The sequence below is a fragment of the Podarcis muralis genome, chromosome 7 (assembly GCF_964188315.1).
Source record: "Podarcis muralis chromosome 7, rPodMur119.hap1.1, whole genome shotgun sequence".
In the NCBI taxonomy this organism is placed as follows: domain Eukaryota; kingdom Metazoa; phylum Chordata; class Lepidosauria; order Squamata; family Lacertidae; genus Podarcis; species Podarcis muralis.
The window spans coordinates 15233086-15247378 of NC_135661.1; the positions used below are offsets into that span (position 1 = coordinate 15233086).

The window sequence follows — 14293 nt, forward strand, 5'->3', positions numbered from 1 at the left end:
TGTGGCGAATCCATGGAAGAAAAGGTTGTCCTTGGCAATCAATGGCTGCTGGCCATGATGACTATGCTCTGCCTCCATGGCTGGAGGCAGCAAGGCTTCTGAAGACCAGCTGCTGGAAACCCCGGGGGAGAGAGGGCTCTTGGGCTCGGGTCCTGCTTGCAGGTTTCCCAAAGGGATCTGACAGGCCCTGGTGAGAACAGGATGCTGGCCAAGCCTAATCCAGCAGGATCTTCTAATGTTTTTAAAATGAATGTCTGTCCACAATTAGATGGCACTTCTGGATGGTGTGAATGTTGGCTCTTGTTCTTTTCCCTAGGTCATGCTCTGATGGGCAAATGGCTGAGCCTCTATGACCCAGCTAATCTCAATGCCGGACTAAGGGGCTATGTGAAAGTTAACCTCTGTGTCCTTGGAGCTGGAGATCAGGCGCCGGTAAGAATCTTTACATTACAACATCTTCACCACCTCAACAGAGGCTTGTCACAGGCATTCAAGTTCATGTGATGCCATTGGCAGCTGTTAAAATGATGGGGTGCCTTGTTTGGATAATGGAATAAGGCATCATTTTTCAAGACTGGTAGGTCAGACGCCAACTTGCTAAATGGTTTAGTAGAGCAGGACAGGCTGACTAGACAAGCAGAACTCTTGGTGGCCTTGTACCAGCAGCCTAAATAGGAAGAACTTGGGATTTTAGCAGCAACATTCTTAAGAAGATAAATATTATCTATACCTGGGTCCTGCTACAGGATGCCAACATCAGCTCAGTTAATTAGAGTGTGGTGTTGAGAACACCAAGGTTGCGGGTTCAATAAGGGACAGCTGCATATTCCTGAACTAGATGATCCTCAGGATCCGTTCCAACTATGATTCCATGATTCTGCTATGTGGGGTGCACACCCAAATGCCTATGCCAGACTGGGATGGTGGATATGGAGTGTTAGACTTATTCCTGTGGGGAACAAGGTTCAAACTCCTATTTTGCCCTGAAGCTCAGTGGGTGAATGGGGTACAGCTGCTCCATCTTGACCTTACCACCTGTCTCGATTTGCACCAGCCCCTACATTAAGAACTTCACAGGAAAGCTGCTTGGGGTTCCCCCACTATCTAAAGGGCCTTTTGGGTAGTAGCACTCCAGCCATGGAACACCCTCCCCAGAGAAGTTTGCCTGAAGCCTGTCTTTTATTTGTTGTTGCTTTTCCTTCTCTCACCTTTTGCAGATAATTTTAATTGCTCTTGCAATTCTGTGGTCTTTAGCTTTATTTAAGTTTTATTTGTGCCTATATTTGAACTGTTGCAGACTTTTCCAGGAACATGAACAAGCAGCGGAAAAAGACCTATAATTAATTCATTACCTTACCTCATAAGGTTGTTTTGAAAACAGAACCATGAATTCTACTCTGAGTACCTGGCTAAATCGAAAAGGCCCACCTTACACCATTGCCTGCCCCCATGTGGCCCTCCTGTGTGGCTCACCACAGGAAGAAGCTACAGGACAGCAGGTCCCACATGCCAGATCTACTGTTTTCTTGGGAGACGGCATGCCTGTTAAACTGGGTTGAGTTTTCCACAGCTTTCCTTGCATAACTGTGGGCTGGTTCCAACATTGCATTTGTTCCTGCTACAGTGTTTGTGCTCCTTTTGCAGCTGCCACTGAAATGAACACAGAAAATACCCTGTTTGAATCTGAAACTCCCTCCGTGTTCTGTAGGGATGATCTGTGACAGCTTTCACCCACCTAGGGCCCTCCCGATATTTGAGACTGAAAAAGGATTATGGGGAAGGGAGCTCCCTGACAGAGCACCTGCTTTGCTTGCAGGAAGTCCTCCCCCCCCCCCCCGGCATCTCCAGGTGGGGCAGGGAATGTCTCCCATCCAGAGTCTTGGGAGCCGTTGCTTGTCAGTGTGGACAACACTGTGCCAGGTAGGCCAATGGCCTGATCCATGATAGGGCAGCTTCCTGTGTTCCCATCCATCCCCACCAGCACAGCTGGGGCAGGCTGGGGCTGATGGGGGTTGTGAGCATCTAGAGGGCCACCAGCATCTGGCCACCAGCCACCAGCATCTGGGTCACAGGTTTATGTTGCGCCTTTCTCTTCTCCAAGGATGCAGCCCATTTGCCAGACAGTGGCGATTTGGAAGCCAACCTCCTGCAGGCAGCAGTAATGCCAGCAGTACGCAGAGCCATGCTCCAGCTCTTTGTATACCGAGCAGAAGATTTGTCTCCAAGTAAGTTTGCCCCCCCCCTCTCTCCACACACACACAATATTACTTCTGTTTGGCCTGTGCTTTCTAGGCACAAGTTCGAGAAGTTTTTCGTTTGCCCATCTGCTTTCCCCAGAAAACTCACTGTTTACTGCTGAATCAGAAGAAACACCAATCGGGTTTTTGAGTATGGGTGTTTGTTCTGATTCAGCAGTAAACAATGGACAAAGGAAAAACCTCTTGGTGACTCTGCATCGCTGTACCACACTCAAAAAGTGGCCTCTTTGTCACAGTGGGGTGGCAGTGCCAAACCAAGATAGGGACAATGGCCCCTTTCTCTTTTTTGTCTTTTTCTATAGAGAGACTGGTTTTATTTTGCAAATTGCAGCACAATTATTTTTTAAAAAAGTTACAGATCTCATATAGACCAAAGTGATAACCATTAAGATCAGTAGGTGTAGCTTGGTCCCTTGGTGACACCCGGGGCGACTCGCACCCACCACACACACCCTTCCTCCCCCCCCCCTAGGAGGTTTGGACCAGTGAAAATAGACAAGAGCTTAAGGGGCAGCTTCTGGGAGGGTCTCTCCCTTCCTGTGTGACTTAGCATTTCCAGAGCACTGAAAGTGGCGTGAGAATGGGTTAGCTTCCTGTGCTGTACAACAAGGATGGGGAGCCCTTTTCAGCCAGGGAGCTACGTTTCCTTTGGGGAGCCTTCTGCATGGCAGCTGTGTGCAGGGTCCCAGGGAAAAGATGGTGGAGCAGTGGATATAAATGTTGCCTTTGTATACTAGGCTGTTTTTAAACAAAGCTATGTTTTTTTAAAAGCTATGTAACAGATTTAAGCACCACAAAACTTCCCGCCCACAAAAACAAACCAACCACACACTTATTATGGACAAATGTTTGAAATAGCCCTGGTCAGTGGGGGGAAGTCTTTGAATTTTTCATATGCATTTGCAATTAATTAAGTACCTAGGGTAGCAGTAGGACTGGGATGTCCTTTCAGGAGCTAAGCCCACATCCGTCCCCACGTGTTGCTATGACTTTGCCTCGGTCTTTGCAGTATGCCAGGCTTTATAAAGAACTTAATGAGCTTTGCTGCTTTTTGAAAGCAAAAACGCTTGTTAATTTTTAATTTCAGAAATTCTGGTGCCTGGGCTGGGCCAGACAATGGAGCCACCAGTTATACTGGTGGGTCAGAGAGTGAGGATAATAGCACAGTTTTGCTCTTGTGTTGGTGGACACAGTGGACTAAGCCTTTGCTTGTGAAGGGGCAGGGGGAGGAGGCAATAACCGAGGAATCGCCTTAAGCTTTGTCCTGGCTTAAGAACAGAAGAAGAGCCCTGCTGAGTCAGGTCAAAAGCCCATTCTGACCCAGCATTCTCACAGTGTCCAACTGGATGTTTGTGGGAAGCCTGCAAGCCAGACCTGAGTACACTAGCGCTCTCCACACCTGCAATTCCCAGCAAGTGGTATTTAGAGACCTACTGTCTCCAACCATGGAGGGAGGACATAGCCACCATGGCATGCATTGCAGTGGTGCATTAGTGTGCACGCATGGCCTCCACAGTTCAGGCATGCACAGTAAGTAAAAGTGCTTCTTCTGGCCTTTTCTCAAAACTTGAGAAACAGGATAATCACTGGTTTTGTTTTTGTTTTTTAATTTCAACTGGCAGCTTTTTGGCTGAAGAACAAGGGGTGGTAAAAATGATTTACTTAAATAAATCAATAAATTTTTCAAAAAAATAAACCCAACAAAACAAAACAAAACAAAAACCCATAGCTACTCCAATTTCCATTTTTAACATAGAACATTCAAATAAGTGTCTCAGAGGTCAAAACACAGCCAGACAAGAGTTTGTTTCTGTTAGGCTATTATATGAGTGAGAGGGCTTGAATCTTTACTTCTAAATGATATAGGTTGATAGTTCAGATTCATGTTCCTCCAGGTTCCCTTATGCGGTCAACACATTCCCATTAGAGCTGTCTAGCAGATAAGAGAGTAAGGAAGGGCTAAGTTCAAATTTCGTCTTTATGTCATTGGTGGCCTCAGATAAACATAGTTTGCCAACACACCCACCCTGGTAAAATGGGATCATTAAAAAAGATTTAATAGGGCTCTTACTTTCCTCAACAGTGCAGAGCAACATGGATGTTGATCCCACTGGCGGTTCAGTTGACCCTTCTCTGGAAGTTGATTTTGCAGGGAAACTGGTATGTAAAATGCAGCCCTAATTATTTTAGTCTTCCTTAAAGGAAGACAGTAGCATCTTAAGAAACTAACATCTGCTACTGACAAACAATACAATAAGGTACTGTATTCTACAGTCTTTGAATTTACTAGCCTATACAGGCTATGTTAATCTCTAGTAGCATAAAAGGAGGAAAGGGCCAATATTGCAATCCATCCTTGCCTGATCACCTTGAGGCCCCTGATGCTCACCAGAAATAGCCTAGCCAAAGGTTGTTTGCAAGCCTAGTGTTTGGTGGAAATGACAAGTTGCAGTAATGCAAAACAGAAGCAGGGTAACTACTTCCTATTTACCTGGGAACTCATTTTTACGTCTTGCCTGGAGAGATGCGACTTGAGAATGACTTGAAGGTGTGTCTGGTAGAATTGTCAAAGGGTGCATTTTGCAAAACTCTGGTGCCAGTTTGGAAGGAGGCTGACACAGAAACCCAAGCATGCCAGTGACGCGAGTGCCTTGCTGGCAGGTCCTGGTGTTTCCACACAGAGAGAGATTTTCTTCCAGGTAGTGCTTCATTGACACATGCTCAGCCTCAGGCTTAGCTGGAAATCATAGCACTGGACTCACCTTCTGCAGGTGAGCTGCTTCTGGTTGCCATTGGGGACCCTAAGGAAATTGGGCAGGTGGCGGCAAGCAGGCCTCACACAAAGCAATTCACCCTCCTTCCAGCTGCCCTCAGCATGGGCTAGGTGCCATTTTTTAGCTACCAGTGACACCTAGGAGCCTGGCTATTAATATCTCTCTAATGTTAATATTTTTATGGAGCACTATCAATGTACATGGTTCATAATTGTGGATGGGGGAGAAATTCTACCTAATTCATATTTCTGAAATTATACACAAACTAAACTGTAGCTATGCTTTGAAATCTGCATCTCTTTGAATTTTGCAATGCAGTTCTCCAACCCCAAGAAATGTGTACAGAAATGTGTGTATTGGAGAAAAGTGGGCATAAAAATGCATGTATCCATGAAAATAATACCAAAGTGCAGTACATTGTTTTAGAGAAACTCCCTTTCAAAAATGTGTATACAGTCTTAGTAGAAATCCTGCTGACTTTTTGTGGCAAACCAAACTTAAGATCTAGAAAATTATAAACTAAAACCATAATTAAAGCTTCTTACCAATTGAGCTATCCAAGCTGGGGCTAATTAATCAATTATTACATGCCTTTCACCAGCAGATCCCAGGGCAAGTTACAACTTAAGGGAGACCCTCTCTTTCTCCCTCACATAGGAGGAACGTCTTTTTGAAGGCATTACCTGCCATTGATAATAGAGGAACCTATCTTCTAAAGACACGGGAAGTTTGCTTCAGAACCATTGCTTTTATCTATATGCAGATTTAAACAAGAAACTGATTTCTTCATCGACTAAGATTTATTTAATTGAATGACAGCTCTAATCATAATCTGCATAAAAGATGATGCGACATATTCTCTCTATACAGCTAAAAATTAAATACATCTCCTTTCCATCGTTCCTGCTGTAATATTTAGCACATTGACCCCATGGTACTCCCTCTCCCTCTCCAAAATGCACAAAGCAAAAACCAACCAAGTGTCATTCATTTAAAAAAACCAACAACCTAGCAATGCATTTCCATGAATAACAATTTAAGTTCCAAACTGACTGACCATGCAACACTGACAATAGCAGGGAGCCTTCTCTTTGCCTTGATCACCACATTGGAGAACTTGCCATGAACCAAAATGGGTGCGTCTCAGCCTTCGAAATAAGTCCTTGAAAGCTACCAGATCTCAAGGAGTTTGATCAGCTGCTGCTTGCCCACACTTCACTCCTACATCTATAGTACACTCATGGCCTGAAGAAAGCAAGAACCGCTGCTCATTCAGTTCTCCAGAGCTTTCAGGCTTGGTTCTCTGCAGCTCAGCCTTACGTGTCAGAGACAAGTGAATATACATAATCCTGTTTCATAAGATAGTCATAGGATCAAAGAATTGTAGAGTTGGAAGGGACCACAAGGACCATCTAGTCCAGTCCCTGCAATACAGGAATTTTTCTCCCAACATGGGGCTCAAACCCACAACCATTAGACTGAGAGTCTCGTGCTCTACCAACTGAGCTATCCCCTGTCATCTAGAAGTGGGTATCTTACCTGGCACTAGCATGGGCTGAAAGCTAAGCCCTCTACAGAATGGTGGCTCTTTAGTGACCTGCTCCCTTTACCCACATGTTCAGCTAAAGACCAGAGTTGTGCTCAGAGACGCCAACCCTGTGTGGAACCAGCTGATGTTCTTTCCTATGCAGGTGAGTATTGTTATGCAGAAATGGGGTGAGGAGAGAGAGAGCACAGGGGTGCACTTGTGGCTGGGGCTGAGCTTGCTTCCTAGCACTTATGACACCATGTTTCATTGGGGAGGGGAGGGCTAGTTACTTAACCCCCTCTCCTGTCTGTGTCCTCCCAGATTGCAGTCTGCTACTCTGTCCTATCAGGATGAAATGTCTTCTACTGTTTACTGTTTACACCACTGACATGCAAACCCACGCTCTGGCTCAGTTTGGAATTGGCCTTCTGGCCCTAAAACCAGAAATTTTCTCAGTCCTTTTGCTTTCCAAAATGCAGACTATTGTTAGGTTCCCAATAACAGCAATAGAAGCCCAAGACCTCAGCCGCCACCTCTCCCTCATGCAAACTTTACTTAGCTGCTATAATGGCCTCCATTTATCCCTGATGCCTGGGGTGCTGAAATGGGAGCATGTTCATTGGTATCCCAGGTGCAAGGAGATTTGGGACGTGTCAATTCCATGGCACCTGAACTTCATCACTGATTACTTTCTGTTCTGCACATGCTTAACTGCTTGTTTTATTTTCTGAGCTGGAGAAGAACTTCTCTGGGACACATGGGCATTAGGAGCAACAGATGCAGAGAGGTTTCCTTACCAACTTGCCTTTTCCTTTGCAGATGCCTTCCATGTGTGATCTAATCAAATTCAGTGCTCTTGATGGGTGAGTGCTGCCAGTGCACCTCAAATGCGGGACAGTATCTAGGCCATATACTATGCCCCCCAAAGACATTGCCAGTCCAAGATATATTGCTGCTTTCCAGTCATGCAAAGGTCAAAGGTTTCTGCACATGGATGCCCTGCTCTAGCCCCCAGCCAAACAAGTGAGAGGCACATGAGAGGGTACAGAGCAGGGCAGTGAGGAGTCTGTTCTGGGGAGATGGGGTGCAGTTGAGAAGAGTTCCAGGGCCTAGGAAGAGACCTGGAGTGCCACTGGGGGGAGGCGTGTCCCCCTCCCTGCTGCCACGGAGCCTTCTATTTTGTTTTCTAGGGAACAAAATGAAGATAGCAGTGTTCTGGGGACGGCATTCCTCAGCCTTTCCCAGATCTCTTCAGCTGGGAATGACATGGGAAGTAAGCAAGCTTTGATTCTTTACAAACACACACCCTGCAAATCTGCAAATCTGGGCCACCTGACAGCAACCCACTCCTTTCAATTAGCATAAGGCACAATCTTCCGGTGCAAGCTCTGATCTTATACAAGCAGAGCTGGTTCCAGGTTTCAGAAGATCCTGGAGGAAGTGCCTTCCATGGCCCCTCCCCACTGGTAGCAAGCCCTTCACTGGGCGATGGCAGGCATCCCGGACAGCAGGCACCAACAGGGGATGGCCTCCTGGCTTTGCTGTCAGAGACTCCAAGGCTGTGTGACTGGACTTACTGCTAGGGACTTACTGCCACCATTTTAATTTGCCCAAAATGCAATGCCCGTTGCATGTACATCATATTGCATTCTGGTGAAATTCAAAGGACGGCCTGGGACTTGGCACCAGTCACAGTGGGCCCTCCCAGGTCACAGGGCTTCTGGCATTTGCTGTGCACTGGTGCAAGCCCCATTGAATATTGGAATAGTGGAAACACATTATCCTACATCCCCCTCAGAGCCAAAGGCAGGTGAGGTCCAGGTCCTGAGTCTGAGAAGGATAATCGTTGGCTTGGAGGGACCACCTGGTGACCAAGTTGCCCGGAATGAGGAAGATTAGCAGTTCTTAGAGACTGGGTGGGGAATCTGTGGCCATGGAGGTATTAATAGACTGCATGCCCTTTCAGTCCCAGCCATCATGGCCAGCAGTCAAGGATGCCAGAAGTTGTAGTCCAGCAGCACTGGGTTTTAGGGCAGTGCGGTTGGTTCCCCGCACAGGGTGCCCAGCCAATGGGGCAGAAAATAATAGCCATAGTCATAATACTAAAACCATTATTTTTACGGGTACCTACTGAGAAGATCCATTTAAAAAGCACCTGTACCAAAAGGTATTACTGCAAAAACATGAAATATGTGATGGGGGCACAAAATTTTGTCCTCACTCAAGGCACCATATTACCAAAGTCTGCTCCTGAGTCCAGCAACATCTGGAAGACCACAGTTTCCCCACCTGTCTTAGAGCTATATCATACCCCCCCCCCAACTGTACCTTCTTTCGTGGGACATCCCACATCATAGAAGGCAATCCTGGCTTCTGTTTGGATCCTGGAATGTCCTGTTAAAGACGTGCATTCTGGCACTCATCAGCAGGGTCACGCCAAAGCGTCTTCTGGTCCAGTACTTTGGCAAGACTCTGCCAACTCTCCAGACGATTGCCAGAGCACCGGACTGGAAGTTGCACCCCTCCTGATGTCCCGATTTGGGGAATGAAACTGTTGGAGGGCATGCTCTAGAGCAGATAGTGTTACGGGATTGGCTCTATACAATCACGGTATCAAGGACCAAGAGGATTCTGGGTAGTGGTGTCCAGTATTGAGCTGCCTCCAGTTCCTTCCCCTGGTCTTCGACCGCAGAGGCATGGAGTCCCATAGAGCTCCAGGTTTAAGCCCTCTGCTGCCTTTTAGCTTCCTTGGTTTCCGTGGAAGATTATGCAGGAAGACTTCCCAATGGGTTGTGCCCTGGGGATCAGATCTGTCTGGTGTCCTCTTGGAGAGCACTCAAAACTGGCCACCTTGCCTTGCCTTGTGACTAGGCTGGTGGTGCACAGACTCTTCCTCCCCTCAAGCTCTTGTTGGTTTCAGAGAATTTCCCAGGCTACCTGCCGTGCTTCGGGCCAAGCTTTGTGACCCTCTACAGGACGCCACCAGAGCTCATGAACGAAGAGGACAATTTAGAGAATGTTGGGAGTGTAAGTCTGTCTCTTGGTTGTCCATTCAACTTCTTAGGAGTTGTGGCAAGAGGGTGATTGTTCTGCAAGGCACCAACACTGCAAACCTAAAATAGTTTTCTAATGCTGAGCTACAACATTTACCAAGAGTGAATGACACAGCCGCTCTTTGTGATTAAGATATCAATTTCTATCCAGAAACATATTTAAGAAGACCAGTGTCAGAGATGGATGTACCCATTGACCAGTAGCCTCACTGGTCTCCTGGCACACGAGCTTCCAAAACCCTTGTCCCTGGGGGCAATCCCAATCCCTGGGGCATGTGGAGGTATGTACCAACCATACCACAGTCTCTCAAATGTGGAAGGAGAAAGAATAGGGTTTACAGTACAATGCTTTCTTTTGTAAAAAAAATCAAAAATTGTTTCTTGTATTTGATTTATTCTGTATGATTTGGAATCTACAAAATTATGAAAAGAAACGCAATAAAAATATTTTTTTAAAAAAAAGAATAGGGTTTATCAGGGATAATTTCCCCGGTGTAAAGTACCATTCATGTACACCTTGGCAAGAACAAGCTTTTGTGTTCCAAGGGTCTCTTTCTTAACACTGAGAATGTGCACACTCTTGTCAAGATGGGCTATTTTAGGCTGTGCTAAAGAGTGTAAGGAAATGGTAACACAGACATCACAATGTTGCTCTTTCTTTTCAATTCTTCCTTATCATTGTCTGTTCTGCTCTTTCTATCACGAACTCTTCTTCTCTTTTAGAAGGAAGGGATAATTTACCGGGGAAGAGTCCTAGTGGAGCTGATTACCTACATGGATCCGGACCCCGTTCAAAGAATAGAAGCTGTTCCTGAACAATATATTACAAGAATGGAGGTAACCAAAGAACAAAATATATACAAGTTGTTTTCTTGCCATATGTAAACAGGAGTATGGGGTGGGGTGGGGGTGTTTCATAAGACCATGAAGATGTGGACCTTGCAGGAGCAGTAGTTGTTTCCTCCCTTCTTACTTTCCCATGTTTCTCCTGGAAGACTGTAGTGTCATGGAAACACAGGATTCGGGCAGCTGGCAACAGGAACAGTCTTTATTATTTAGTTACAGATGAAGCTTTCTTGTGTTTGTCTTTGGAGGATGTTGAGGAACTTCACAGGGCCCAGAATGCAGAAGCTGGACTATGTGGTGTGAGATGTTTGGACCATATTACCACAGTATTATCACAGTGTCACCAGTTGCCATTTTGTTTCTGGGCCTAAACTTTTCAAGTGGGCCCTCAAAACTCTCGGACCAGGATATTTCAGTGATTGCTTCCTATATTTTTTAGCGGAAAGACAGGGCATAAATTATTCTAGTAAATGAATAACATAATAGATCTGCTTGTGAGCTCCATGCAGCAAGAGAAGGCCTGTGGACCTGTCATTCCCTGCCCACCTGGCATGCCTTCTCTGCTGCCTGGAAACTGCAAGGCCAAGAGCTTGAAGAACCCAAGTTCCATCCAGGCACTGGGTCACTTGGGTCCTCCAGGTGTTCTTGGACCCCCATCAGCTCCAGTCAGCGCAGCCTGTGGCCAAGGATGATGGGAGGTGCAGGCCAAGAAGACCTGGAGGGTTTCCCATGCCAGCTGTGCCAGACTGGAGTGCCCAAGTTCTGCTGGCATGCTTCCACTGGGGCCTCTCGCCGGCCACTGTAAGAACAGGATGGTGGTTCTTCTGCTGCTAAAATTTTGAGGATCTTTTGTAGGCACTTTAATTGCTTCTCAAGATTATTAGATTATATATAAGTATATAGATAGTTTTGTGCTCAGATGTCAACATACTACATATTTTAGTAAGCTTGTCTAAACATAAAATGTTTTCAACAGGTGCTGAAAAGAGTCCAGTGAAGGTGTCTGTCTGATGTCAATAGGAGTTCCAAAGTGTGTGAGGTTGATCTGTTACTGTGCCAGTTCCACAGATTTGTTTGTTTGTTTCTGCAGCGCTATTTGCCTCAAATCCGGTATGGGTTATGTGTCATCTTTTATTCAGCTACCATGTTGGCTGATATCAAGGAACAGATCCAGTTTGAGGTCAGCATTGGGAACTATGGCAACAAATTTGATGGGACTTGCAAACCTTCTGCCTCAACCACTCAGTACAGCCATGCTGTGTATGATGGTAAGGAACAAGTGACTAAGAGATGATGGTGAAAATTATGAGTTATCCTTCACCAGCAGATCCCAGGCTGGATTACAACAATTTAAAATTCAGAATTAAAAACAGATGAAGCATGTTACATTCCCCCAAATAGGGTGGGTCTTGAAAATACACGTCTCAGGTGCCAAAGACCAGGGTAAAGATCTTCAGCATTCAGTAAAAGCTGCATAGTGAAGAAGTCAGACACACCTTTCTGGGTAGGAAATTCCACAACTTAAGGGCCACCACAGATCATGCCCTCTCCTAGGCCATCACACCCATCTACCCCAAACCTCTGAGGGAGCTGGAAAGCTTGGTTGCAGGTTTGGTTCCTGTAAGGGACTACAGTGGTGCCTCGCAAGACGAAATTAATTCGTTCCGCAAGTCTCTTCGTCTTGCGAGTTTTTCGTCTTGCGATGCACGGTTTCCCATAGGAATGCATTGAAAATCAATTAATGCGTTCCTAGGGAAACCGCCTTCAGACCAGGTCCGGGGACAGTCTGTCCCCCGACCTCTTCTGAAGGCTGGGGGGGGCGAAAGTCTTTGCTCCCCCCCCCCCGCCTGCATTCAAAAGCCCTCCGCGCGCGCCCAGGCTTCGCGGACCTCTCCGCAAAAAGCGGCAGCACTTTTAAGATCGCCCCGACAGCGGAGAAGTCCCCCGCTGTCCCGGGGCTTTTTAAAATGCTGGCGGGCGACAGCGGAGGCTTTGCTCCCGCCCGCCAGCATTTTAAGATCGCCCCGACAGCGGAGAAGTCCCCCGCTGTCCCGGGGCTTTTTAAAATGCTGGCGGGCGACAGCGGAGGCGCTTCCCCCCTGTCCCGGAGATTTCCCTATGGGCTTTCGTCTTGCGAAGCAAGCCCATAGGGAACTTCGTCTTGCGAAGCGCCTCCAAAACGGAAAACCCTTTCGTCTAGCGGGTTTTCCGTCTTGCGAGGCGTTCGTCTTGCGGGGTACCACTGTACTTCATATTCCTTCCTGCACTGCAGGGGTTGGGTCCCTTCCATCTCTATGATTCTATGAAAGCGAGGAGGTGCCCTCTCTGCTAAGCTTAACACCTGGGAGGATCTGTAGCAAAGGAGGCAGTCTTTCAGGTATTTGGGGCCTAAATCATTTACAAGCTTTGCACACTAACACAAGCACCTTGAATTGGGCCTGGAAATGAACTGGCAGATGGGGGTGGGCAGGAAAAGAAAGGATTCACTGGGAAGGGAAATACTATTTGGAGGTACCACAGGAGCTCTACCCACAGGCTACCCACAGGAGCTCAGTGGGTAGAGCATATGCTATGAGTGTCGTGTGTTCCATGCATCTTAATCCCTTCCTTCTTCCAAAGGCCTCAGGCATGGTTTCTCCCATGTATCCCTACAACAGTCTTGTGAGGAAGGTTGGAGGCTGGGACCAATACACAGAAGTTCACTGAATAAACTTTTTGCAGAGCGGTGCTCATGCTAGTGTCTTGGAGCAAAGAATCTTCTGGCACCATCAAGAGTTAACCAGTTCATTATGACACAAGTCATCCGTTATCTGCATAGCCCATGGAAGCTTATAATAAACTTGTTAGCACTTTAAAAGGTACCACAAGACTCTTTGTTGTCTTCCCAATTAGCTTTGTAGCTGAAGAGAGCACTGGTCTGACTGCTACACCACAAAGGTTTTCAAGTGGCTGGCCTCTGTCTACAAGTTTGGAGAGCTGCTGCCAGTCAGAGTAGACAGCACTGGGATAGATGGAGCAATAATCTGACTGCTCATGAAGCAGCTTCATGGCAAGACAAGACCCAGTGCAAAACCAGGCAATTCCTTTCCAGGTAACCACTACTACTACTTGCCATGGTATGACACAAAGCCCATGGTTGCCATCACCTCATTCTGGGAGAACATTAGCTACCGAATCGCCAGTATGAACGCCATGCTATTCATTCACAACAGGCTGGTAAGTCCAGGAACCAGTGATTGGAGGGAGCAGGCATGTTTGTGATGAACCACCTAACAGGGGCTGGTAGAATGGCCTGTGTGCAAGAGGGATGTGTATCCCAGGTTATTTTCTCATTTCCTACGGCTGCCAATTATATACCCCTTGCATGATGGAAGCCGCCACCCACAATACCAGCGTCATAGTGCTTCTGAGCATGGAGGGTATGTCCTTAGCTGTCATGGACCATAGCCTCTGGTTTGCCTTATCTCCATGCATCATAGATGCATAGAGTTGAGAGTGACATCAAGGGTCTTCTAGTCTAAGCCCCTGTGCCAGGGACTGGTAAGGTTCTGAGCAGTTTGTGGTGGAGGCAGGGGGCCAGGGAATTGACCCAGAAGAGGGGGCCAGCAATTTATGGGATTTGGCACTGCCTGTGAGACAAGCCGGGGGGAGGAAGGGTCAGAGCCGTCAGAGACAGAGGAAAACATGCAGGATGTGTCAGAAGCAGAGGAAGAGGCTGTGCAGGTGAGGGATGAGGCAGTCAAATCCCTGCTATCTCCCACCCCGCTGTCTCCTAGAGCCAGAAGGGGCTTGAAGAGGGAAGAACAGCGACAGCTTCCCTGCAGAAGAAGCCAC

General features: G+C 46.9%; 1 protein-coding gene across 1 annotated transcript in view; it reads left to right on the top strand.

The window, feature by feature from the left end:
* FER1L5 (fer-1 like family member 5) overlaps positions 1-14293 on the top strand; it is a 103462-nt gene that overhangs the window by 44286 nt on the left and 44883 nt on the right. Inside the window, exons 13-22 of the mRNA XM_077930949.1 lie at positions 317-432; positions 2102-2225; positions 4342-4418; positions 6655-6723; positions 7380-7423; positions 7751-7919; positions 9432-9587; positions 10337-10450; positions 11550-11727; positions 13551-13675. Of these exons, the coding sequence (XP_077787075.1) occupies positions 317-432; positions 2102-2225; positions 4342-4418; positions 6655-6723; positions 7380-7423; positions 7751-7919; positions 9432-9587; positions 10337-10450; positions 11550-11727; positions 13551-13675 (1172 nt within the window). The remainder of the gene's footprint in view (positions 1-316; positions 433-2101; positions 2226-4341; positions 4419-6654; positions 6724-7379; positions 7424-7750; positions 7920-9431; positions 9588-10336; positions 10451-11549; positions 11728-13550; positions 13676-14293) is intronic.